The 23,892-nt window shown below is 39.5% G+C and overlaps 2 protein-coding genes across 8 annotated transcripts in view; one reads left to right on the top strand and one right to left on the bottom strand.

Moving 5' to 3' along the window:
• The window catches only part of ADAM12 (ADAM metallopeptidase domain 12), a 332,512-nt gene extending 321,406 nt beyond the window's left edge, over positions 1-11,106 (top strand). For 4 of the 6 annotated variants that reach the window (XR_009463109.1, XR_009463107.1, XR_009463110.1 and 1 more), the window contains one exon: positions 686-766. Coding sequence is in view for 2 of the 6 variants with exons in the window: in XM_019482854.2 (XP_019338399.1) it covers positions 686-816; positions 3,840-3,894 (186 nt within the window). In the remaining 4 variants the exon portion in view is untranslated. Of the gene's footprint in view, positions 1-685; positions 817-3,839 lie in introns of those variants that run through there. The other 2 variants (XM_019482854.2, XM_019482855.2) reach the window with 2 other exon arrangements.
• A 1,198-nt stretch (positions 11,107-12,304) lies between these two features.
• FANK1 (fibronectin type III and ankyrin repeat domains 1) overlaps positions 12,305-23,892 on the bottom strand; it is a 69,327-nt gene continuing 57,739 nt past the window's right edge. For both annotated transcript variants that reach the window (XM_019482856.2, XM_014611375.3), the window contains exons 7-11: positions 20,313-20,478; positions 16,531-16,674; positions 15,766-15,843; positions 15,638-15,682; positions 12,305-15,544 (exon numbers count right to left, since the gene is read on the bottom strand). In XM_019482856.2, the coding sequence (XP_019338401.1) occupies positions 15,464-15,544; positions 15,638-15,682; positions 15,766-15,843; positions 16,531-16,674; positions 20,313-20,478 (514 nt within the window). In that variant the 3' untranslated portion in view covers positions 12,305-15,463. The remainder of the gene's footprint in view (positions 15,545-15,637; positions 15,683-15,765; positions 15,844-16,530; positions 16,675-20,312; positions 20,479-23,892) is intronic.

Genomic DNA, 23,892 nt, shown 5'->3' on the forward strand with positions numbered 1-23,892 from the left:
GCTACAGGCCTGAGCAGTGGAGGTATACTCATCTTCGGAGATAGCCCCCCCCACCTTCCACCGGGTGTATGCTGCCTTTTTGGCTACCAGGCATTCCCGGATGTCCTTGGTGAGCCAGGGAGGCGTTTGGGCACTCTTGCCCCCCTTGCTTCTTGTTGGGATCGTCACCCCTTGTGTCCTGAGTATCGTCTCCTTAAGGAACGACCACTCATCTTGGGCACTGAGTTCACCTGCCCTCGAGAACCCCAGCGCCTCTCCCACCAATCTCCTCAACTCGTTGAAGTTGGCCCTCTTGAAGCCTAGGGCTACCGCCTTGCTGCAGGCCCTTGACACCCTGTGCTGGACGATGAATTCCAGCAAGCGATGATAACTATCACCCAGGTGGTCAAGGAAGGACCTGGAGCCCCCTGACCAGATCATTGCCTGTGGCCAGGACCAGGTCCAACAGGGCATTTCCCCTGATGGGACTGTGCACCTCCTGGGTTAAGTTTTGCTGTACGTTAGATTGGTCTAACCTCCCCAAATGCCTTTATGCACCTCCAGTCTCTCTCAGCAATTTAAAAGCAGTAACGAAAACCGTTTTCCATCCAGGGTACAAGTTAAGTTTAGAATAACTCCAATTAACATCAAGCATATATTATTCACTGTGTTTTTAAATATTACATGATCTTATATTTTATTTCAGGAAAGTCACAAACCAAACCCTCCTCAGAAGCCTTTACCAGCAAATCCTCTGAACAAAACCACTCGCTTTAACAGTGCCTCCATCCCAGTCCTTGGACAGGGGAAATCTATGCCTCACATTACTCCTGTAAGGTGAGTTTTATGAATCAGAACTGCATATGGCAAAGCACATACCTTGCTAGAAATAGTAAGATCCGTCTTTCTTACAGCAAGCTTACCATACTTCTGGAAAAGCCTGGATCCTCTCCATTTAAATGGTTTCTTTAGACTAGTAAAGTTATCTCCCAACATAAACATGTTGGCTTTGTGGCTGTATCTTATTCTTGTAAGAGACTATTATCATATTATAAAACTGATAAAAAAAATTGAAAGCATGTATTGTGAAAAAATTAGGCACCATATCATAATGAGCCTTACTCTGATCTGCACCTAAGAACAATATAAATATCTTTAGTCATTATCAAGATATATAGTAATAATTTCCTTTTGCTTTCTGTGTATATGAAAAATTGAACCAGATTCCCAGTTAGTGTGTATCAGCAAGGCTGCATTAATTTCAATTGAGCTATGACAGATTATACCATCTGAGAATCTGGCCGGAAGCTTCTCATTCACTTAATAGTTAATTAATGGTTTTAAATATTATCTATTACAGAAAAGCTATTCTAGACACAGGCAAAATTCCCACTGATAGCCTATCTCCCACTGATGGAGACAAGCTTCCGGGAGGTTTGCAGAATTAGGTGAACTGAAGAACTGAGTGTCATTATCAGCTGTTAAGAGTTGCCATATCAGGCCAGACCAGAGATCCATCCGCTCCAGGATTCTGTCTGTGACCGTTTCAATTAGAGAATGTTTTAAAGAGAAAGTATAAGAAACCAACTGGTATGTTCCCACTTCAGTCATACTCTCCCAATCACAGTGAAGGAGGCTACCTCCCTGATTGTTGCCTTCAATAGCTCCTGATGGAACTACTGTTCATAAATTTGTCTAATCCCTTTTTGAACTCTCCTACACTATTACCCTTCATAATATCCTGGGATATTAATTTGATATGAGTTTGATATTCTGAGTGTTGTATAAAAGTACTTCCTTTTGTCTGTTTTAAAACTGACCCCTGATGGTTTCATCAGGTGTCCCTTAGTTCTTGTGTTAGAAGACAAATTAACTCACTTCCAATTTGCGTTTTCCAAACCATTCATGATTTTAAAGACCTCTATCAAATCCTTTATCAGTGATTTCTTTTCTAAGCTGAAGAAACATACCCCTTCTCATGCCTCCTCCCACAGAAGCCTCTCCATATACTCAACCATCTTTGTTATCTTCTTTGTACCTTTTCTAGTTCTAGTACATCGTTTTTGGCATGGAGTAACTAGAACCACACACAATATTTAAGATGTGGGCACATCATGAAGTAAATAATGGCATAATGTTGTTTTCAATTTATTTCTTTATGATTCCTGTTTTTATTTGCCTGTCTGACTGCTGCTGATTTTTAGAGAGCTCTCTACAATGACTCCAAGATCACTTTACTGACTGGTAACAGATCATTCAGAGCCCATCACTGAGTATGTATAATTAGGATTGTTTTTCCCCTGTGAACTACTCTTCACTTAACATTGTTAAAATTTCATATGCCACTTTATTGCTTAGTCAGTTTTGTGAAATCTTTCTGCATCCCTTCCCCATCACCTTTGGGTCTATCAAAATAATTTTGTATAATCTGAAAACTTTACCACTTCTCCAAATGCTCCCTTTTCCAGATCATTTATGAATCTGTTGAACATGAAAATTATAACAGGCCTATCAATTTGCAGCACCTAAGAATCTGACCCAGAATATGCAAATCTCCTTGTTTAGGAAGAAGTGACTCATGTTACTGAAACGTAAATCAGGAATTCAATTTGAAATAGGTGACCCAAATGAGCAGTGGGAAGGAATGAGGCAGAAAGAATACAAGAAAGACTGGTCCTGTAGCCCTCAGAGGCAAAATCCAGCAAGATCTGTCAGATCTGACATATGCAACATTATATGCAATAACTTTATACATTGATATACATATACATTATGACCTACTGTTTCAAAAATTCTTTATGGACAGAGTTAAATACTCCAGGATCAAATTCAAATCAAATGAAATTCAGTATCACTAAGGATGAAGAGATAGGAAAGGGAGGGGTTTCATCACATTACTTAGAAAGAATGCTTAGCAAAGAAATATAGTTAAAACAGGCAAGATAAATAAATTCAAATAGTTAAAACAAAGATTAAAAATAAAAATCCTCCATATTGTAAATGCAGAAGATGGTTTGGAAGTGTCCATAATTTGCTTTGTGGTTTCTTTGTTGACACAGTTTAGTTTCTGTTTTGGCAGTTAAAGAAAATGCATGAAAACAGGTTTTTTTCAAGTCAGTATATTTTAAGAGGAAAATTATGTGACAAGATAAATGATTATTTTTAAATAACCCCCCACACAAATATGCACAAAGAAGCTGATAGTCTTGTTAAAGCACATGGACCCAAGTGTCTGTGAGAATCATAAATCTGTAGCACAGTGAATATCCCTGAATTTAAAGAAAGTCTACTGTTCCTACAGTAACTGCTTCCAATGAACCCACCTAGCAGCCTTTCCAATACCAATATAATGCTGCAGACAGAGGTATTGCAAATAGGATTGCCATCTTTTTCAGAGTGGATACTACCAATTTTTCAGATTCTCTACCTTTTATAGCCTGCCAGCCCAGGACTGCTCCAACCTGGCTCAATGTGCTGCCAAGGGGCTGGCTGGGGCATGAGGGTGCTCCAGTGCAGGGCTAGCCAGCAGACAGCCCCCGCACTGAAGCACCCTTGTGCCCCAGTCATCCCTGTCAGCATCTACACGTGCATTGCCGTGCACTACAGAACTCTGGCTCAGGACAGTACTTCTATTTACAAGTACTAACCTGTGGCGGAGTCACCTTCCTGCAGATTAATAGGACTGGACATGTAGATGTTGAGACTTTAGATGTGCCCAGTATGAAGTAAAGATAGATGAGATCAGTAAACCCTGTCCTGCTGAAAGTCATACATCTGTATCCTCATTATGATGCCAAAATTAAAAACCAAGAGTTAAACATCATTTGTTTTGTTTTATGTTTTGTCTTCTTTTAAAACAGACCTGCTCCTAAACATCCACCACAAATGCCCAGATCCAGTGCCTATGTGAAATGACGACAAAATCCGACACCTTAAAAAGTGAAGACAGAAGTTTGCACTATCTTTACTCCAAATGGAGTTCATTTTTGTAACGATACATAGAATTTTTAATGTTTAAAACACCATTATTTTAAGAACTCTGAGCTACTGCCTTTGGTGCTGTGCTGTGCTATGGTGCTCTGTGTACTTGCTCAGGTACTTGTAAATTATTAATTTATGTTGAATATTTATTACAGTGCAGTGCACTGTAGTAGATATTTTTGCCATAGCTGAGTTTTCCTAGGAAGGAAACATTTTTGTAATATTTTAGTGAACTTGAATCATTCTCCTTTGTAGGTCCTATGTAGAATGTTTAGCTTTGATCTATACTTTATGGAGGACTGATACTCATGGATAAATCAATGCATAAACAACTCTAATGATCTCAATGGTTTAGAGCAACAAACTTAACAATTACATCAGGGTGAGCCACTTTTTCTGAAATGCAATGAAATGCCTGATATCTACACACAAAGGTATAGTGTGTCTGTTTGACCAAAACAACTCGTGACATTACCTGTTGTACTGTAATTTTAAGAGGCCTCATACTGCAGTTTGAAAAATTGTCAGGAAAATCTATACTTAAAGAGGCTATAATGGTTTTGGACAAGTTCTCTTACTGAAGAAGTACTGTATATCATAAAACTGTATTTTTAACCTCATTTTCTCAAACACAACACAGTTCATCCAAATTAATGCAGGTATCAGGCCTTCCCATATAATTGCATTTTTGAGGCTTTGGTAATTATATTCGATCCATACTGTATAAGGTAGGGCCATCTTACGCTGTTGTATAGTGATTCAGTCACACTGATAATACATAATATACTGAAAAAAAAAGTTAGGAACTATGCTTATAACGAATCAACAGTTTTTAAAAACAGAACATTATATTCATTTATACTGCCTCACTGCTCTGCTTATCAACTGTATTTTACTTATTTACTACAGTTACATATCTGACAGCTAAAATGTTATTGATAGTTTCTTTTTAAACTGAAATACTCAGAATCCTGTTGCAGTATTAAAATATGTACTTTAGTACACAGACCCAAGGTATCTTAAAATATGAAAAAAATCTTCATACTTGGTGACTGTATGGTGAAAAGCTACTCAGTTCATCAGTTTTCATTTGAAAGCAAAGAATTTGTGTGAAAGATTCCTGACGATGGGGATGGTTTTTCACGTTCAGATTTGGAGCTCATTTAGTACAGCCTTATTTTGCAACACGTAGGAGTATTTTATACTCGGCTATGGTGCTCTCAAATTACCAGGTGGTGAATCATCCTTTGCTCAGCAACTGCATATTACTCCACATGCAAGTCCAGCTTACATTAATCATTATCATTACACAACCACTTTCTTAATCAGAAACACAAACACCTTCCTAGCTTCTCCCTCCATCTATCCAAAATTATTTTGAGGAGAGTTTCACTGCTAGCATAGATATAATCACATTTTCAACACTATTACAAAAAGCACAACATACGACATTGCACTAGATCAACTCTGTATTTCCTCTGAGTAGAAAGGTGCGTAGCTGTTTTAGTCTGAAGTCAGGCAGAAGTTAGCAAAGGGTGGCACCTTAGGGCACAACCAGATGAGCACGCATGTGCGTTTCCCCAGGGACAAACAGTAATGACACAGAGTTGTACCACTGCTCCTTGTCCCCCGGGAATGCCTGAGCATGTGCGCTTTACTGTACAGCAGGTTGCCCTGGGTGGGGTAGCGGAGGCTGGGATCAGCATCTGGGTTGGCCCCAGCAGCCTTACCTGGAGGCCTCCCAGGGCGTGAGTAGCTGTGATCCAGCACATGGAGCCTGGCCAGCAGGTGGAGTGTAGCTCTGGCTAGCCAGGCTCCAGTTTGGGGGTGGCACACACTACTGCCACATGCGCCACCCTGCTTTTTTCAGCCTCAGGTTTTTTTGGCACTGCAAACCACACCATTGATCTTCACTATAAAGAAAACAGTTTTCAAATACTCATTAGAAGGGACAGAGGAGGTCTTAATGCTAATATAGGTTAGTTTCTTGGTTCTTAGTTTTTGGTTCTTCAAGCAGAAACTCATAAGACCCTGGCTCTCCTCCTAGTCAGTATGACTGTATCTAACTTTCCCTATTATTCTCCATTTAAACTAAGCAAGACTGCAGTCATTTTAAGGATAAAGTACATTACAAAAAAACAACATCATAAAATAAACCAAAGAAAAATCCTTCTCACACAAATACTACAATTTTTAAAGTGCTCATATATAATAAAATTACTGGTGCTGTAATTTATCAAACTTTCTAGAAAATATTACTATTGTTTCTGCCAAACCTGGATGGTTACTAATGGTGCTACTTTTTTATACTGTATTTGATATGTAGTAAAAAAAAAAAAAAAAGAAGCCAGGTGTTAACTGTGAATATGTAAATAATAGTCTCATGCATTTTGGATGCTTTTAGTATTTCAAAATCTTTTAATTCCTGGTTGCTAGCAACTACATCCTGTTCTGCTGCCCAAATCAGGGGAATGACTTACAAAAGCATGCTAGGTATTATGGTCTCACTTTACTCCTTTAAAAAGTGCATGAAGCCTGTTATTGGCTCCCACAAAGCAATACTTTTTAAAATAGTTCTGTACAGTATTATACAAAACATAATTATTGTAACGGTGAGCAATGCTTTTGAAAGACAGTGTCAGATTGTTTATTGTAGATAGAATTGGGTGCCTAAATACCTGTCAAAATACAGCCCTAACTGAAACTCTAGCCCTGCTGAATTTCATCCTAAGAATTTCACACAATTCATTCTTAGGGTTACATCCTCAGCAGATGGATCATAAGAAGCTCTAATGATTTCACTGAAGCTATAGCAATTTATACCAGTTAAGGATCTGAAACTTTAACATTTATTACAGTTCTCAGTTTGATAATCAGGAATTATTTGTGAAGCTTTTAATAAGACTTAGACTAATACAAAACTTTTGTCTTTCTATTGGTTTGTGATAAAACACCACTCTGTGAGGTAAAGAAGTCAATGTTCGTACAGAGCTTTATTCTTGTTAAAGCCTCTATAAAATTGTTATACTTATAAAAACAATAGCAGCAGCTAATCTTTGGAAGGCAACATGTTTATTCATTAGCCTTCAGCAAACATTAATTTTTCCTATGTTAATGTTATAATGTAACAGGAATCAACATGGCTTGCTTGTGTCTTGTATATAATCATGCATGGAAGCCAATTTATAACTAACAATGGAAATACTGTTTATCTTCTACTTTGAAGACAAAAGGGGAGTATGCACAATATCAAAAATTATTTCTGTAGGCCAGTTTAAGGGTTGGTTATTGTTTATTTTCATGGCCTTTTCTTAATTAAAAGGTGATAATCCAAATTATAAATAGGTGAAATAATAAACATACATAATAATTCCCTCAGATGAGTTGTGAAACTAATTTTTAATGACTACAGCAGAATTAAGGAATGGATTTAATTGTAGAAGCTCTAAACAGTCAAATTCATCCTGGCTCCAATTCCGTGTACCTACACACAGGATGAAATTAGGGCTATTTAAACTATCCATTTTCAAAACTGGAAAATAGAGGAAAGAAGGCTGCTTTACAATATACATTTTTTTCGGGCTGCCCAAGTGAAACAACATGTGAACCAAAAAGAGCCAAAAAATATCACCAAAGCGAAAATACAAGAAAGCAATGAATATTTTAGCACCTGTGATTTATTGGGAATTCTCAAATGAAACCTGAAGACTATTTTTGTGTAATTTGTAAATTTATGCAATGGATCAGCATGCCAATATAAAAATAAATTCAAGCTTCTTATAAGAGTAATGGTTATAGTTGGCAATCTATTGTGATGCTAGGGGCACCACTGGCCTGTTGTATGTTAGGTGTACGTCAACTTTTATAAAAGGCAAGTTAAGAAAAAAAAACAGACATACTGTAGAGAAGTGATTGGTTTGAACAATTTTAAACAAATAAATTTCCACTTACCAACAGCAATGTTTTTCCACTTCAAATACAAAAAGTACAATGATAAATTAATCTGGGTGCTAAAGCTCCATTTATACATAATATTTATAAATAATTAATTGATGTTTTAAGCACAGTACAAATATGGTATAATTTGTTAAATCATTTGGTTTAAGCACATTAACTAAGATGTAGGCAGTTGTAAGACATACACATAATGTTCCCAATAAGTTAACCATTTATCAAAGAATCATTTAACAATCCTTTTTAAAACTATTTATACATCTAGCCTTAATGAAGTGCAGCCAGCTTCCATAACCCACACATATTTTACCAAACAAGCTAGAGTCCCTGGTATGAATCTTGACACACTAACTTACGAATGAATCATGAATCCAGTGAAGCTGCTTGTGTATGTGGGGAATCATCTCTGTGGAGCTCATCAGAGGATCAGGTCCTAAATTAATATGCAAGGTCTGAAAGGTAAATTTAAAGAATTAAACGTAGCTAAAGCTAAATTGGACTTGCCATATCTAATTTTGATAGCTCAAGACTAATCTTAAACCTTTTGCTCACGTGGTCTGCACTGACACTGTGCATCATATCAGGAATAAAACACCTCTTGCTCTTGGGAGTTCGTCTTTGTTCTAAATAAGAAATATCTGAAAAATACCTTTAAACCACTGATGAACAACAGCCAGTATATGCAGAGTTACAACTACTTGAAATGGTTTAGTAAACAAATGGCTGTGTCAAAAGTTATTAAATATTTAAAACTTTTTCACCCAAAACAGCTCCAACACATATTAACGATTTGGATAGTAATACTACAACTAGAGGCTCTGATAAAAGCCCATATGACTTACCCGATACTTGCTGACTTGTGTCAGAGATGAGCAGTACCAGGTTTCTAGCCCTTTTGAGATTCCCATTGTCTTCATACTGGAGACAGCAACTTAAAAATGGAGATGTGCGAGTGGAACCTTAAACGCATGCTCAAACACTGTCCCCAAGAAGGAAAACAATTATGAAACTAAGCAGAGGAGTTGTGTGGCAAAACTGTTGAAGGTGGGAACATTGTGCACTCACAAGTGTAACCTGGGTGCTTGGTTGGCAGTCACATACAAGGCACTGTCAGTGGCTGTGTTGCTGGCAGTGGCAGGCTGGTACACTGGTCACCCCTACTTTGTTATACTACTGTGTGCTACCGGACATGTAATGAGGGCACTGTGACCTTACATGATTTACACAAACCAATACCTGCTGGGGTACATGCAGGTACAGAATATTTCAGGCAAAATGGAACCTGCGTACATTTTGTAGGTATACCTCTTGGGTACAGCCCCCTTTGCTGTGATGCATACTGTCTGATCACCATCACGTTTCTCCATACTCACTTTATGGGGTTGTAATTCGAATCTCAGCATTTACAACTAAAAATGTGAAACTCCCTGCCAAGATCTTTTCAGACATGCTCACACATTCATACAGAGCCTTGATACTACAAACTGCTTTACAGAAGTGGACCGCTGTACAAAGGTCCCATGGTGAAATTCTGATAGAACATCCTTTACACTGCAAATCATTACTTTAAAACAAATATCTTTAATTTGTAAAAATATGGTCCTGCTTCCCTGCAGTTTTTAGACCGGTCTTTTGAACTGGGCCAAAGGCTACATATTTGTGTCTACTCTTCCTCCCCTTCACCGCTTTCAAGTGTATACTTCTGTTTCCTGCCTAGTAAGCCAGTTTTGCTGAAAAAAGGCATATGGGCTCTCTCCAAAGCAACACACAGGAGTGAAGTTGCTATAGTCACAGGAAAATAAATACAAGTAACACACTGAAAATGATTAAAATACAAATAATAAAAAGTAATATAACAGGAAAGATGTGAGTTTTTCCCCATCTGAACTACTTCAGCATTAATAGTCCTGGGTATTATTTGTAACATAATACATATTAAGGTACAGGTGGAAGTGAGATTTTGAAGTTGATAGCATCCTGTTTTAAAATATCCAGTGAATTACATACTGATAATTTTTCCCCTTTTCCTGATCATTGTCCCCCCCCCTCCCCCCAAGTCATCTCATTCTTGTTACTTGAATATATAATATTACTGCACTATTTAAAAATACCAGTAAGGCCTTGACACTTATACTTTGTTTTTAATTTAACTGGAAATTTACTGTAAAAGTAGCAGATAGATTCATTCTTTAATTATACTACACTGTGAAATGTAAAATCATCAATGCTAAAACTCATTCCGCACAGATTATCCCTTCTAAACAGCAAGCATAAAGCCATCCATAGGCTTTGCCCCATAAGTCATCTTTGCTTTTCACAACAGATAGCTAAATGTGAATTTAGCTAAGAGGAAAGCAAGAGAAAATATTAACACGGGTAATATTTGAGAGCACCGTGGTCTAGTGTTTTAAATAAGGCAAATGAAACTGTGAGTTCCTGATTCTAATTCTAATTTTGAAACAGATTTCTTTTTTGACCTTAAACAAGTCACTTAACCTCTTACTGTCATTTTCCCCAGCAGTGAAATAGAAAGTGTAATACTTATTTACCTAGGGTGGTTCTGAGGCTTAGTTAAAATTTGCAGTTCTTTAGGAAAAATAAAAGCATTATGCAGGTTCCACACAAAGATCACCCAAGTCACCTTTCCCATATTCTCTGAATTGATTTCCTTCTCTAACACATCTCTGGGTATGTCTTATATCCATTTTACAACACAGCAAGACTTTTTATGTAATAATTTGTTTTTAAACAAAGCAATAAAAATGTGACCAGCAGCTAAACAATCCTTAACTAAAACAGAGCAGAACAAAACTTTTTAGAAGCACTTTAAGGCAGGATGCATAAAAATACAGATCTGAATCTGAAAATAAAGGTGCTATTCTTCTAAAAAGGTAGCAGTTGATAAGTAATAGTAACTGTTTACGTTAACTACAGACCATTTAGCACAGCATGAGCAGAGATTACAGCTATATAAACCAGCACATTAATTTTTATGAATCATTCATTTATAATACTTGTTTGCTAAACTTTTTTTTACACACTTTGCTACATAACAGTTTGTTTTACTTTTGTACACATTCCTTGTAAAATTTATCATTTTAAGGTGCTACAGGTGAACTCAACCTAATGTTTCAATAGTTGAACAATCTATTCATTGTTAATATACTATATTCAATAAATATCTTCATGATGTTTGGTTTGGTTTTGTGTAATTACCAACATGATTCAACAAACAAAAACTAGCAGGTAGGAAGTCCTGCTGAGAGGGGAGGGCTTCAGTCTTTCTCAAAGGTTGTTGGAGGGAAGCACTTCTCAGGAAACCTAGGTGCCAAAGATGTGCGTGGTGCCAGGAGCAAGGTATACAGGCACATAAGAGATTCCTATTACATTCAGTAATCTAGTCATTGGGACATTGATGTAAAAGGCTTGGGGCCAGTTTTGTTCTGCTTGATTCGGAGTAGGTCTCTACTTCCTGTAGATAAGTGCTGTATCCCCACTACGCTATCTGATTTGCTGGGGTGAATCACTAATAATCTCTCCTGCTAGGGTTGTTCCAGTTAGCATTATATAACTACATATTCACTGAAACGGAGGCAAGAAATGAGAAACTGGCTCTACAGCTCCATGGTTAAGGCACATACCCAGGAGGCAGAATAGTCAGCTGTTCCCATGAAACTTTAACTAATTGTACTTAAAAATCTGCATCTTACAGAGGTGCGTGAGGGGAAAGTAATGATCTAGAATTTGCTGTGGATGCTATTATTTGACTGACAACAGGCTTTTTTAGTGCCAAATAGATCAGAGCATCAGTTTTCCCTGCATACATTAGCTTTGCAGGTGGACAGGGCTAAGAAAGCTGTTCTGATTTAAATGAATATATGACTTCTACAGGAGGAAAAAACAAAGGAAGTAAAATCCTAAAACTGTGATATTTTCCCCTTCTCAGTGTACTTTCCAAGGCACCTGTGCACAAAACCCAAATGGCAAAGCAGCGTCGTAAGGAGTTTACATATTTTCTTCCCTAATGAGATAAAATATTTGCAATGCAGAATTTTTGTTGTTGGTTTTCTCGCAGCACGTACAAGACAATTAAGGCCGTTCTTTTTCTTAATTAATTTTATCCTAAACTTTTAATCATCAGCAAATCACTTTCAGATGTGACTGCTGTACGGGGTAACCATTCTCCATCACTGCTTAAAACTATATATCAAGGACAGGAAGTGTTAAAAACTTTTGACAGAAAACAAAAAGCACTAATCCACACTGGTATACTTCTTGATCAGAATGGTAGCGAAGGTAACAATTTAACCCCGATTAGCCTTTACTACAAAATAAAAATTACTTTTGATTGAGGTATACTTTGTGTTCTTACAAAAAAGTGCATTGCAGATAAGCATATTTTATTCTTTAATGTAGCATCAGCAACAGGGGAAAATAAACAATACCTGACACTTCAAAATATGTTTTTGTATCTGGGAACACTGAACTGTTTCATTGAAATAACAGGAAAACACTGCAATGTGGTATGATACAGAAAACAGCCTGCCTTTTAATTACAGCATACAGAATGCCTCCAAACTAAAGAACTATAAATTGCCATGTAAAATATGACAAATGTCAATGTCAATGTCAATAATATTGACTCCCCCCCTCAAGATTAGAGTACTATAATTATATTTTAAATAGTGTTCCCAGTGTGTAAATTCAATGTAGGTACACTGCATAAAACTGTTGTTTGTCTCTCTGTAGTAATTGGCATTCACCGTCTTACTCATGCATTTTATACTAGGCTGCTACTAAAACTGCAATGGATTTAAAAAATGTGATTATTTCATTTAAAGTGGTTCTAACTAGCCATTGCTGGGTTAACTAACAATTTCTAGTCCAGCAATTCTCAACCAGGGTGCCACAGCACCATGGGATGCCATAGGATCCTTTTGGGGCTGCTGGAGGATGCCAATGTTTGCAAACATGATTCATAAAATAAACCCAGAGATTTCATTTAAGGATCCCTAATGTTTAAATCATCCTAATGTTAAAATCCTCCTGATCTGCTGTGGTCTTCCTGAGGTCTTTGCGATAGAAAAATTGCTCTATTATTTTTTCCATGACAAAATATGAGTGTAAACAAAGAGCTGACATGTTCTGAGGGGTGCCTTGAGCCTAGAAACACTGAGAACCACTGCTATAGTCTGAATGTAATATTTTTTTTAATTTAGTGTCCAGGCTAAGTCAAAGTCTATATTAATAGCTTTTCATTCTAAGACAGGGCTGTACAACTGGCACACCACAGGCTGCATGCAGTCTACAAGCACTTAAAATGAAGGCCATAGGCCCTTCTCCCACAACCAAGCAGTGGGGCCTGCATAAGGGGGTTGTGTCACTGGCACATCCTGCAAAATTGGGGAGATGCTCTGTGGCCCATGCTGTTGGACAGCCCTGTTGTAGGGTAAAGCCACAGCTTTCTTGGACTTTAAGTCTATTGTGGCAATCTGCTCCTACCACCCACAAAAGACACTGTCATGCACTGACCTTATGAAGAGGCCTCATCAGATGATAATTACTAATGAAGTTGTACCTCAACTTTTCATCCTAAGTTCCAGCTTTCAAAATGTATTTTTTGCAAACACATGCATAGCCTTACAATAAGCTAATGTATTCTCCTAAATCAGTATTCAGGAATTTAAGACTTAAAGGGCTGTCCTGTTTCACCTTTATGCATCTAAGTGTTTAAAAAGTACACAGCTACAAAAGTCCCATTTATACGCAGTTTGGATTCCATTTGCAATTATGGCAGAAGTAAAACACCTGCCTGTGCTCTGAACAAAGTAAAACAGAGGAGAACATTTTCAATTTCTCGCCAAATAGCCTAGTGGTTAGGGCACTTGCCTACAGAGCTGGAAATGCCTCCCATTTCCATCCTAAGAGTACGGGATGAACTTACATCCTGCTTCTTAACAACAGTGCTTTAACCACCAGGCTATGGGCTAAGTGCTGGCCCCAGCCAGCTGACTAGGGGACCAGGAGGACCATGACTCAGTGAGAAACTTACCCCCAGTAGGGCAGCAATTCCCCCGGTTCTGTTTCAAAGAATCATAGGGTTGGATGGGACCACAAGGGGAACCTGCAATAATGTTATTTCTACATCACCCCAACAAATGCTTACCTAGCCTTCTCTTCAAATCACCTTCATTGGAAGTTTTCAAAACTTCCCTAGACAGTCAGTTCCACTACCTTAATGTTCTAACACTGAGGAAGTTTTCCCTGATACCTAATCTAAATATACTTCGCTGTTATTTAAAGCCATTGCTTCAAGCCCGCCCTCTGCAGCAAAGGAGAATAGATGTTCTCCCTCTTCTTTATGGCAGTCTTTCAAGTATTAGAAGATTGCCATCATGGCCTCCCTTAATCTCCTTTTCTCCAAATTAGATGTACCTAGAAAACTGAAATTCTACTTGGAGCCACAGCTGAGCCTTCAGATGGTTAAAGTCTGCTACTGCATTGGATATCAGTTAAGATTTATTCTTTATCTATCTATGACAGCTGAGGCAAATAATATTCATTGAATAAAATGGATGTGTAAGAGCAAGTTGCAAGGGGCCAGCTTCAACTGAAGGAATGAAGAATGCTTTGGCTAAGGTCTCAACTTTGCCCTGGTAGTTACAGCACCTTGCAGAAAAGCAGAAGCTAAGGGTTTAAATCCTCTCTGTGTGAAGGGGGGCTTAGAACCCAAGTCCCCTGCTCCCTCAGCAAATGCTTTTGCCACTAGGCTAGTGACCTAAAAGGCAGGAGAACCATCCTTCTCCTTCCCATGACTCACCAGGTATGTTTTTGCCTACAGCTAAAGCCTCAGGACTTATATGGCATTAAGTGTAGGCCTGGGTGATTGTCTTGTCCTTGGACAGTTATGCAACTTATTAAATATGCTCACCTGCAAAGCACATGAAAAGCATAGGTACATGAAATCCAAACTGTGCATGAATGCCAAAAGACTGCTGAGGCATGGCAATTTTAAGTGCCACTTTGGGAGCATGAAGATAAGTGAAGACTGGGCTAAATCCTCTTGTTGCAGAAAGCTTGTGTATTGTACAAGCAATGCATTCATCCATTGGAGAGAGAGCAAGAACTCCTTGCCTATTTTAAGGATCAAACAGACAAGCACATCAGTGGAAGTTGCTGACCATTCTCTGCTAGAGGGACAGTCATTATGTTCAAAAAGGTCTTGGGAAAAGAAAGAGGGAGACAATATTAAAATAAACAACCAAAAATGTATATCCATGGCTCAGAAAGAGGCTGGAAGTATCCAAAGACAATGATAGAAGTATATATGCCTATTTTGTTTTATATCAAACACTGTATGTAGGAGAATAATTAAACAAAGTTAGATACACAACAATATTCTTGACAGGAAGCTGAACTGCACATTTTAATGAGTACTCAATAATCTGCAGCAGCTGAATAGTAGGAAGTAAACAGGTACAGTTTAGTACATAACTGAAGGCCAGTCTTCAAGTTTCCATCTTAATGGTGGAAAAACACTCCCTTTCATTTACTGAGTTACTTCAGATAGCTGAGAGTCAGACTCTTCTTTTTTTTTTTTAATCTTCTCTTCTAACAAGGCAGCCAAGCCCTAGGCACAAAAGCAAGAAGATTAATGGAATGGAAACAGAAATATTAATAAACTATAAACTAGAGAATCAATAAATACAGGAATTATTCGTACCTGCCTGTGGAAACTTCTTGCCATTTCCAGAAGACCCTTGCCATACTGCAAGTCAAAACAATGGTATAGTGAATATGTTTTTTACATTTTTTAAAAACTCTTTTTTAAACATTTATATTTTTAGTTACCTCATTTTTAACAGTAGGATTTGCTCCACTTTCCAGCAGCAACTGAATGAGTTCTTCGTGGTTATTCAGTACTGCCACCTGCAAAGTTTAATGAAAACAATCTTAAAATTTTGTGTTAAATTGCAAGTGTGCGCCACATGTATCTACAATATATTCCTGAGATGTTCTAGTGCATGCATGCTACTCATACAGTCCCATGGACTTCAGTACAATTCTGAATGGATGCAGAGACTAATATTAGCAGATTCTGAGGCAAGGCCTGGGTTTCAGACCACAATGACAGTTCAAAAATATCATGAAGACTTGCAAGGACTGAATATCATCACGTATACCTATTTGTGGACAGATATAAATGATCTTGTATCCATTTAAAATGTGTAGGCTATGTTCCTCTGCTGACTTAAATGAAAACATGATAGATATGGCATTTTTATGGAATGCACAAAAACAAAATTTCAGAAGGATGAATTTCAAATGTGTGAGAGAATCAGAGAACTATCTTATTAAAAATGCATTTGAAATGCTAAGTCTATCCAAACTAAAGCACTGTATTTCATAAATCACACCAAAAATTCATTCTGATATGCAATATGTTAATTTAAAAAAGGAAATGGTAGTCTCGCTTTCCTTTCCTTAAATAAAAGCCCTCTGGAAGGGACTATTTAATCATAACTGCCCTACTGCAGAGCTAAAGTAACAAGAATTCTCTAATTTTCAAAAAAATTGTGACCTTAACTGCAAGTGCTATTCACTGAAAAAGCTTACCATTAAAGGGGTCTTGCCATCTTTATCTTTCACATTTACATCTGCTCCCGCTTTGATTAAAAGTGATGCCACATCCTTCTTTCCTGTTACTGCAGATACTCTCATCAATGGTGTCCATTCTAAGCATGTATCTTTAGTATCTACCTATTACAAAAAATATATGCATCTTAAATTTGAAAAAAGCCTGTTCTCATTAAGAGAATAGATGCTCAGTCTGCTAAGCTGACTACATTCAAAGCCGTTCTAAATATGCCATATGTGGAATGTTACACATGCTTAAAATACACATGCAAATACTTTGCTAAATCAGAACAGTACTCAGTGTCCTGCAGGACTGAACCCATTAGAAATGAGATCCTGCCATCATCTCCAACAGGAAACTAGAAAAAAAAATAGATATCGGGTACAGGAGAAAAGAGAAAAGTTTGTCCTAGAGGCCCCCAGGAACTGCATATTGGAATAACACCTCTGCAAGTTCGTAAGAGAATGTAATATATTCCTTGCTCTACATTAAAGAGATCTCTAAGAACAAGTCCAGAACATTTCTCTTTAAAATACAGGTTTTTTTGAAAAAAGAATACATGGGGGGGGGGGAGATTCCTTGTACCATAATTATTTTCAACTTAGTATCTAGACCCATCAAGACCAACCATTTTGGCAAGTGTACCACAACTGGTACCACACCCTCCTTAACTGCTACTTTGATTCCCTTCCTATGCCCAAATCTGCTGCTCTGCTCCCTGTTCCCTACTCTGTGCTCCAAGCCCAATCTCCTGCTCTGCTTTATGCTCCCTACCTGATCTTCTGCTCTGCCTTCTGATTCCTACCCTATCTGCTGCTGTGCTGTCTGTCTCCTCCCTGATCTGTGGCACGCCACACACAGAGGCTCCCCATGCCACTTGTGCTGTGGGTTGGCCACCTCTGATTTAGGCAGTTGTCATATAAAACTTGAATAAAAGCATGGTAATGGAATAAAAGACTCCAATAATGAAAAACCATGATTTACACAAACGGGCTTAAACAAATAAAAATGACAATGTTCATTATTTTAAAAAACACAATATAAACTTAGAATTAATTAACTGTCAAGTTTTAACGTCAAGATCAGTAGGAGTGCTTCTTCTATGGCTCCCAGTCCTTTGCAATTTGTGCTTTCACTTTTAAAGTGCAATATCCTTCCCATCAGAAGCATCATATTATGATTAGAGAAAAAATGTACTGTAGTACATTATGTGCTTCTTATTTATTTCCATATAAGTTATGAAAAGGTAAAAACTCCAGGCCCGATAAGTAGATAATTAATATTCCAACAAAACCCCAGTAATAGTAAATTCATCACTCAGAGGAACTCTGCTGGCAAGCCACCTACCAAAAACAGGTCTCCTTTCTACTCTGTGACAATGCAACTTCAGTACTTCTGCAAGTGAGGGCTGCAGAGCAAAACTTGAATGTGTTGGAATCAAATGTTCCAAGACCACATTCTTTATCATACCATGAATCAAGAAGAAAATAAATGACCCTTAAAAGCCAAAAAAGAACACAGTAATTGCCAGAGATCCCGGTTTTCTCAGTTTAAAAATGGTGAATTCGTCGATAGAAAATTGCAAATTGTCTGAGTAAAACCCCCGAAATCTGTGTTTTTCCATGATTAAAATGAATATATATATAGGTATGAGCTGAACACAACATTTTATTAATATAGTTATAATTTTAAAGCAATTCAGAAGCTTACCAATGCCTCAATCACTTTAATAAAATAAATTCTAAATACCTATAAATTTTGGCATTTGATTTTGGGTTTTTTATCATGGAAAATTAGAGCTCCCCCTGTCCCCTAGGCTCACCAGGATGCAGGTCCAACTGCAGCTGTCTCCCCAGCTGCTGTGTGGCTCTGAGCAGTCTTTATATGCTGGTACCCTGCTCTGCCCACGCCTGTATCCCTCACTCTCCTCCCACAGCTCCCTGGCCCTGTCAGTAACCCTCACTCCTGACCCACAGACCCGCTGCCCCTGTTCCCAGCTCCCCAGTTTGTAAGGAAGGGAGTGAGTGTGTGGGGAAGGCACAGGCGATGTGGCAGGGGGGTCACATGCCCCCTGAGATTTCTCCATCCACAACAGGGTATGGGGCTGCATCCTGGCCAGATCAGCTCCAAAGGAACCCCCTCCATGACCCAGGAGGACAAATCCAGCAGAGGAGAGAGCACCGTGCTGCCATGGTGAGGTGCGGAAGTAGCAGCAGCACAGAGTTGTGCTGGGCAGGCAGGGAACACCTCGCCTTGGAAGTGATGCAGAAATCTCAGGGGACATATGCATCCCTCACCTGTGTCCCCACGCAACATGTAGCCTATGCCCCCTCCCCCCTGCCCAACGTGTGGCCTGTGCCCCTTCCCCTACACCCAGACTTATCTGGAGGGAGCTGTGGGAGCTGCTCTCCACTGCTGCCTGGCTGCCATCTGTATGTGTAGGTGCACATACACATGGCACCTCTTGCCCCCAATCTCCCTCCTCCCACTCCCCGCAGCCCCAAGTGGCCCCTTGCAGGCTGGAACTCGGCCACCCTGCAAAGGGAAACCCATGGTTTCCCACATTTTTCTCCTTTAAAGGGGAAAACTGTGATTTTCTCCTTTAAAAGAGAATATCCTCATTTTTCTCCATTAAAGGAGAAAATCTGCATTTTTCCATGTTTTTCCACAGCAAATGGAAAACCCAGATCCCTAGTAATAACCTAACCAAAATTCTTCAAATCTAAAAGCTATGAATGCATCATGTCTATTGTCAGCATTCCTATATTGCAGATTGCAATAGTCAAATTTAAATACTGAAAACAGAAAACTTTTTTGAACTATGCTGAAAGCAAGAGTATCAAACTTTAACCCCAGACTAGCAGGTTTGTCAATAACCATGAAATCCATATTTTACCCTATTAAGTTTCAAAGAACACAACATAACAATCAATTATGAGAAGTCAACATTTAAAAATATGCAGTGCACAAAATACCCACACTCACTTTTTCTTCACTCTTACAGTAGCTTCTATTGACATGACTTCTCTTAATTGGAGCTTGTTTTACAGGTCATCAATTTAATTTCTTAGCGCTTTACAGTCTCTACTATTCTCAGTTAGAATAACAGTATATTTATCAGTCCTTATCTTCATATCTTCAACTTTTCATTTAGCTTCCCTGCAGTTTTGAACCAAAGCTTTCGAACATCTTATCAACTGCAACCATGTTGATTAAATTATATTCCACCCATTTGCTAATATTTGCTGAGCCGTTACTAAGTATGTCCAATTTTGTTTGCTAATGCAAGTTTGCGTCTCCAGATGGTGTGAAACCAAAAGCAGGAAAGTCTGCCTGTCTTCAATTTCATGGAAGCATGGGAGCAAACTAAAATGTTAGACTCTTATTAAAACTATAAAACCTTCAATTTTAGGCACTGCAGGGTCTGCCTTCTTTGCTATTAACTATTACCTACAAAACAAAATAACCAAAGTACAGGAATAGTAAAAACCAACAGAATTAAAAGCAGCATTTCCCTGTCAGAACTGTGATATCCTACCTCCTTCCCATTTTTTTCTTTAGCTTTACAATTTCTCACTTCCAGCCTTGTCTCTGCTATCTTTCCAGCTGAAGAGATTTCCACTTTTATCCCAAGAGACCCAGAGATACAGTACCAATACAGGAGCTAACAATTCTGAAATATTTCTAGCCCATCAGCACAACCTTTTATTTCTCATGAAAATGCTGTTTTCTCTGTAAAACACAAAGATAAAATACATACCTGACAGCCATCGTTAATCATCCATTCAACAACCTCGCAATGTCCTCCATCTACAGCCCAATGCAAAGCTGTGCAACCTCCTAGATCTCTGGCTTCCCAAGAAGCACCTTGTACTTTTAGATATTTAATAATATTCAGGTGACCAGCAAAACAAGCTAACATTAGGCTGTAACATAAGAGAGAGAGACAATTTGCTTGGAAAACTCACGTCATTATGATTATTTTGCATTACTGATTCTTACTTTAATTTTAATTGGAAACTATTCATTTAAAAAGTACAATTACTATTTTTTCTAATTTTTACTATATAACTACATTTTGGCTATCTGAGGTGGCAGGAAAGAATGATGAACACAAGAGAACTTTTTCTTTCTCCCACTTTCCCTCATTGAACACCAAGATACCACACATCCCTGCATACTGGCAAATATCTATGATGTAATCTAACCTTATACTATAGATGTAGAAGTGAACACAAACAAGCTCAGTTTCAGACAGCTTCAATAAAAGCATGATGCTTTCTCCAGTCCTATATAGGCAGAATGTTTCCAGCCACTGTAAGAGGCAGTACAATCTAAGTGGTTTTTATTCTTTTCAAATGATCAGCCTTTTATTCAGACTAAAAAGTCTTAGCTATCCCCTTACATTTTGTATAATTGGGAGTCAGACTGTACTGCTAATACTTCAGAATGGAAATACTTTATAGACAACAGATGCTATTTGACCTTGAAAAGGAACGATGTGTAGAACAGGGGAGCAAGATTTTCTTTGCCTTAAACTGTAAACCAGCAGATCTCAACCAGGGTGCCATATCACCTTGAAATCCCTTCAAGGGTGCCCCAGTGTTTGCAGTCTAGATGAACAAACATAATTCACAAGATAAACCCAGAGATTTACAATAGGAATACATTGTGTTAAAATCCTTTTGACCTGTTGTGAGCTGAGTTCTTTGCAACAGAAAAATTGACTGGAAAAATAAAGAAGCACAAAATGAGTGAAAACTAAGAGCCTGAAGGGATGCCCTGAGTCTCAAGAAAGGTACTTTGAGCCTAAAAAGGTTGAGAACTACTGCTGTAAACAATCTTTCAGTCCCTTAGTACCTCCAGCTACCTGTTGCAATGCCCGTTGGGGATCATAGCTCACCTACTGAGGAATGCCTATATACTGAGAGGTCACTGGCTTGGGAGCTGAAGAGTGAATTCTATTGTCTCCTCCTCAACCTGACATTGGGAGGGATTTGACTTTGCAACACCAAAGTTTTAGGCATGTTACTGCCTAGTGGAACCTCCACCCTGAGTAAGGCATTCATTCCCTGAGCAGAGCCTCAAATGTGTGTCTCCTGCACTCCAGGCAACTACTCGAAGTACAGGGCTACAGATCTCTCATTCAGTGACTATTTACTCATGTATACAAAGTAGAAAAGGAGACACCAAGACACCAACGGTGCCTGTAGATGTGTGGGATGCCAGCTCTGACACACTGTTATTACCGCGCGTTGGAGCAGACTCGCCTCAGCACCTCATGTATGCAGCATCCCCACACTTCAAAATGGTAGCAGGGGCGCTTTAACTAAAGCTCGTCGAATGAACTTTAGCTAAAGTGCCCTGTCGCCATTTTGAAATGCAGGGCAGTGAATACATGAGACGCTGTGGGCACTAATTAGAGCAGCTCCTGAAAGCTGGTCTAGTTAAAGCGCCTCCCGCACCTCCACCCCACTCCCAAAGCATGTGTAAAGATGCCCCAAGAGCAGATCCCAAGGACCAGACACCTATTAGGTGTCTCAGTGGACCTATACACTGATGTATAATTCTATTCCACTATGTTCCAGTCCCTGAAAATCAAATGTAATGCATTATCTTCTTCTTACCTTTGCCCTTAGGACTGAGTCACAAAAAAAGCAGCAAGGAGGAGAAGGACCACCCACCACCACCTTTTGCATCCACTGTTTTTCAGGGACCAAGCAGGGTGGACCATTTCATTGCCAGAGTCCTCTTCGGTTCTGTAACAGGTGCCTGCTCTGGGCCGATCTAAACGTGGCCCGCACACCTGTTCTTGGGCCAACCGCCTGTCTTCTCATCTGCCACGCCTTGCTGTTAATTCATTAATTGATGTTAATTAGTGGGAGGCTGCCCCTTTACTGCCCCGATGCCAGGGGGCACTATCTGCGGCTCCGTTTCCTCTCCTATACCACAGCCCACGCCTCGCCGACGTTGTTTGTCCAGGCCTTGTCGCAATTTGGCCCCCTCATCCTCACTGGGCCCTCTGCGGCCCTGTCTCACTCTGTGCCTTCACTGGCGCTCGGACTTTCTGCAGCCCTGTCTGGCACTGCACCCTCCCTGGGGCTTCTCAACGCTGCCCCCTCTCTCTGGGGCTTCTCCGATGCTGCCCCCCCCTCTCTGGGGCTTCTCCGATGCTGCCCCCTCTCTCTGGGGCTGGGGTCAGTGCACCCGAATGCTGCACCATCACTGGCGCTGGGGTCCCCTCACTGCTGGGGGTCCCGTATGAGGCCTCCTCCTCCCCCTAATAGCCTCACCCAAATCACCAGTCACAAACAGCAAACACAAAGCATAAGCCCCTAGGCTATAACATAAATCTCAGCCCTCTGGCTCCAACATTCTTCCCACCACACCAGGGGTGCCCCATCTCTCACCAGTCTCAGGCCATTCGTGTATTCTGACCTCTTCCCTTCACTCTCTCCAGCAGAGCTCCTTCTCCCTTACCTGCCAGCAGGAAACCCCTCCTGGCCTCTGGCCTGTGGTTTATATAGGAGCCAGGCCCTGCCCTTCCGGTCAGCTGACCAGGCAGGTGTGAGTCACTAGCTCCCTCCAGTTACCCTAGCAACCAGCACCTGCGTAGTTACTCTGGCTCTACAAGTAGCAGGCACCTTGGTGCCCTGCTACAGGTTTCCTAATAGCAACCTGGAATTCTGGCAGAGTGGAACAGAATCTGGGCCAAGACAGCCACACCCCTAAAATAACACATAGCTTGGTTACTAGGACTCTCTCTCAAAATGTAAGAGGGTTTTATGCTCTCACTCCAAATAAAGCAGAGGTTTTAAAACCCTCTTTTCCCAAATGAGTGGCCTAATCATTGGGCTATTGTGTAAAGTGGGAGACATAAACACATCTCCAGCCATCTTCTGTGCAGGGCCTGATCCAATCTGTTATTGGATCTAATCTATTGGGGGTGGACTAGATGACCTCATGAGTTCCCTTGCAGCCCTACTTTGCTACGATCCTAATGGGTCCACTGCATAGATAAAATAGATTTAAGAATCCTACTAAGATTTGGAAACTGAGCAACTATGCAGCATCAGATCTTAGGCTGTGCTGCATGCTCCCAGCAAATAAGTTTATGGGCTATAGTGGCAAAAACTTAGGGACCAAGGCAAGTAAGAATCAAAAAGGGTCTGAAATAATGGACTTAGTAAGAACTAAATGTAGTGCCGACCAGTAAGAAAGGGAAGAAGAAGGATCTGAGGAATTGCAGATCAGTCAGTCTGACATGATACCTGGAAAGATCATGGAGCAGGTCCTCAAATAATCTATTTTGAAGCACCAACATGAGAACAAGATGATCA

The sequence above is a fragment of the Alligator mississippiensis genome, chromosome 6 (assembly GCF_030867095.1).
Source record: "Alligator mississippiensis isolate rAllMis1 chromosome 6, rAllMis1, whole genome shotgun sequence".
Lineage (NCBI taxonomy): Eukaryota > Metazoa > Chordata > Crocodylia > Alligatoridae > Alligator > Alligator mississippiensis.